The 2,833-nt window shown below is 42.1% G+C and overlaps 1 protein-coding gene across 1 annotated transcript; it reads left to right on the top strand.

The window, feature by feature from the left end:
- The first annotated feature begins 883 nt into the window (after window positions 1-883).
- LOC130874954 (coenzyme Q-binding protein COQ10 homolog B, mitochondrial-like) lies at window positions 884-1,694 on the top strand. Its single transcript, XM_057770532.1, is given in 2 exon segments — window positions 884-956; window positions 959-1,694. Coding segments are annotated over 2 exon segments (699 nt in total). The 3' UTR covers window positions 1,585-1,694.
- Window positions 1,695-2,833: the final 1,139 nt, after the last annotated feature.

Below are 2,833 nucleotides of genomic sequence, written 5' to 3'. Positions count from 1 at the left end.
GAGCTGCATGCTGAACAGATTACAACAAGCATTTAGGCGGACTATACAGTGGTTTTGTGTCTTAAAGCTCTGTTCCCTTTGATGCACAGCCCCACCGACTCTCCAAGTGCCAGAGTCAAGAAGTTGAGAACTGCTCTTTTGCTGTGGAAGTCCATGGAGTTGGTGGAGAAAGTTAATAGAAGAAACGTGGTAGGCTTTATTTACGTCATGTTAAGTGTTTTAAAAGATGTTATGGAGGGTGCAGGACTGTCCTGAGCCCTCATGACATGGGAGCCATGGGGAACTGCCTCAGGGAAAGGCCCCTGAAGGCTCTCTCTAGGAAGTGATTCAGAATGGAGAAAAGTAAACCAGCCTACTCCTAGAACCAAGGCTTAAGGCACAAAAACCCATATATATATATATATATATATATATATATATATATATATATATTATTTTTTTTTTTTCAGGAGGGAACCTCTTTGCAAAGAGACAGGGAAAGTGAAGCTGGCGTTTGGAGCTGATGGTGGTGTTTGAATGGCTTGGCAGTCTTTGCTATTTGCTGAGACAGGTAACTTCACCAAGTTCTTGCAACCTGCTTCTTCTTTTAAAAAAAAAAACATTTTAAGTGGCCTTTCCTTACCTTCAAGTCACATTGTTTTCATTTTTATCTCCAAATATTAGATGTTGAACACAATTTAATGTAAAGGAAAAGTTGGGACCACAGCAGCAGGAGACAGTGCCACACACTATTTGCTCGCAGTCCAGCTGTGCTGTTTCATAACCAACGTGTCCCTGCCACTGCATCCCTGCCACTGATTGGCAGGCCGCTTTCACTCCCTGCCATCCTCCTGCTCCTCTGTGACTGCAGGGTCATTTACAATTATTAAGTAAGGAGACGATCATGGCAGCTCGGTCCGGTCAGAGGGCGCTGGCCAGGGTGGCTTCAGGGTGCCGTCCGAAGTCGACTACCGTGGCGGAAGCAACGTCAGACACTTAGCTTCCGGTGGTATACTGATGAACAGAGCGCTTCCACTGCATGCCTCAGTTGTGCCTAAAGAGATCTACGTAAGAACTTTCTTCAAGATCACTGCGCCACTAGTAAATAAACGGAAAGAGTATTCAGAGAGAAGGATTATCGGATACTCAATGCAAGAAATGTATGACGTGGTAGCAGGAATGGAGGATTATAAGCATTTCGTTCCGTGGTGTAAAAAATCAGACATACTATCTAGGAGAGCTGGCTATTGTAAAACTCGATTAGAAATTGGGTTTCCACCTGTTCTGGAGCGATACACATCAATCGTAACCTTGGTCAAACCACACTTAGTAAAGGCGTCTTGTACCGATGGGAAACTTTTCAATCATTTGGAGACGATTTGGCGTTTTAGCCCAGGTCTTCCTGGCTATCCGAGAACTTGTACCTTGGATTTTTCAATTTCTTTTGAGTTCCGCTCACTTCTGCATTCCCAGCTCACTGCATTGTTCTTCGATGAAGTGGTGAAACAAATGGTAACTGCCTTTGAAAGAAGAGCGTGTAGATTGTACGGTCCAGAGACAAGTATACCTCGGGAGCTGATGCGTCATGAAATCCACCATACCTAAAATGAAATAAGAACCGGCACCACCTCCTTTTGACCCGTTTGTTCGCTTTAGGAAGTCCCTTTATCGTCTGTTCAAAGTCAGAAAGCATTTGTTAAGCCTGCCTGGATCTTAAGCCTGCTCCACTGAAAATTTGTACATTGAATATGGACCCACCTGTACGTAGAATTATTTCTTCAATCAAGTGCAACTCAAAGTTATGTGTACATTTGCAGGTTCTGCCTTTGTAATAATAATGGTGTCATCACTGTTGCTAGGATACCACATCCCTCACTTGAGGGCAGAGTGAAACTAGCCCCTTCCATGAAAGGTTAGCTGAGATAGAATGTGTTACATTAACCATATCATGTTTAAGTTATTAGGTTCAGAGGATTTGTAACTTATTGTTTTTGGGCCTGCCATATGGCTTAGGATATTTGAGTAATCATATATTTAATGTTAAAACTTTGATTTAAAGTACCGCTAATGAAGTCTTAGCACTTTGGGTAATTTAAGTTGTTCTTATGAATAGCAGTAGATAACCCAGTGTTGTTGGGAAGCTGCTTCCCAGAGACACTTTTGCTTTTTGTTTTGTTTTTATGTTTTTGGTGAGTGGTCCAGAGTGCCAAGCTAATTTTCCAGATATTCGAAACCTCCCCTTGGGTGCTTGCCTGCACTTTCAAAGTGCTGACTGCGTGTCAGAATCTGGTTTGCCACGGCAGGCAGCAGACAACATCAGTCAGCCGATACCCCGAGCACTGCACGTCCCCATTTTCTATTTATTGTGCATATTCACTTGCAGTAATATCCTAAACTGATATATTTTTTTAAACAATCAATGTAAGTACTGAAGCCGTGACTTAATAAAGTTAATTTGTCTATTTTTTTTTAAAACAATTATTAAGTAAGAAAATGAAACAGAGGATATGTTTGTATTCAACATAGGATTGCTTTTCTTCATTCATGAATTCTGTCAGGCAACTGACAAAAATGCTCTGTCTTTCAGGAAGAGCAAAGATCAGTCAGGTCTGTGAAATCAGCATGTAGCTGGAGTGTCCTCAGGTTGGTGAGGTAAGATCATCATCTAGGGATTAGGGCTCAACAGAAGAAAATGTTCTCGGAGCACCTGTTCAAGAAGAAATAAATTCTTGAGTTACAAACAGCACAATGATAGCCTCCTTTTTCACACACACACACACACACACGCACGCACACATGCACGCACACGCATGCACGCACACACAGACATACATTATGTCCTTTTCAGGCATAA

This window comes from Chionomys nivalis, chromosome 5, assembly GCF_950005125.1.
Source record: "Chionomys nivalis chromosome 5, mChiNiv1.1, whole genome shotgun sequence".
In the NCBI taxonomy this organism is placed as follows: Eukaryota; Metazoa; Chordata; class Mammalia; order Rodentia; family Cricetidae; genus Chionomys; species Chionomys nivalis.
Note: the sequence above shows the minus strand (reverse complement) of the source record. Positions and strands in the feature narration are given on the sequence as shown.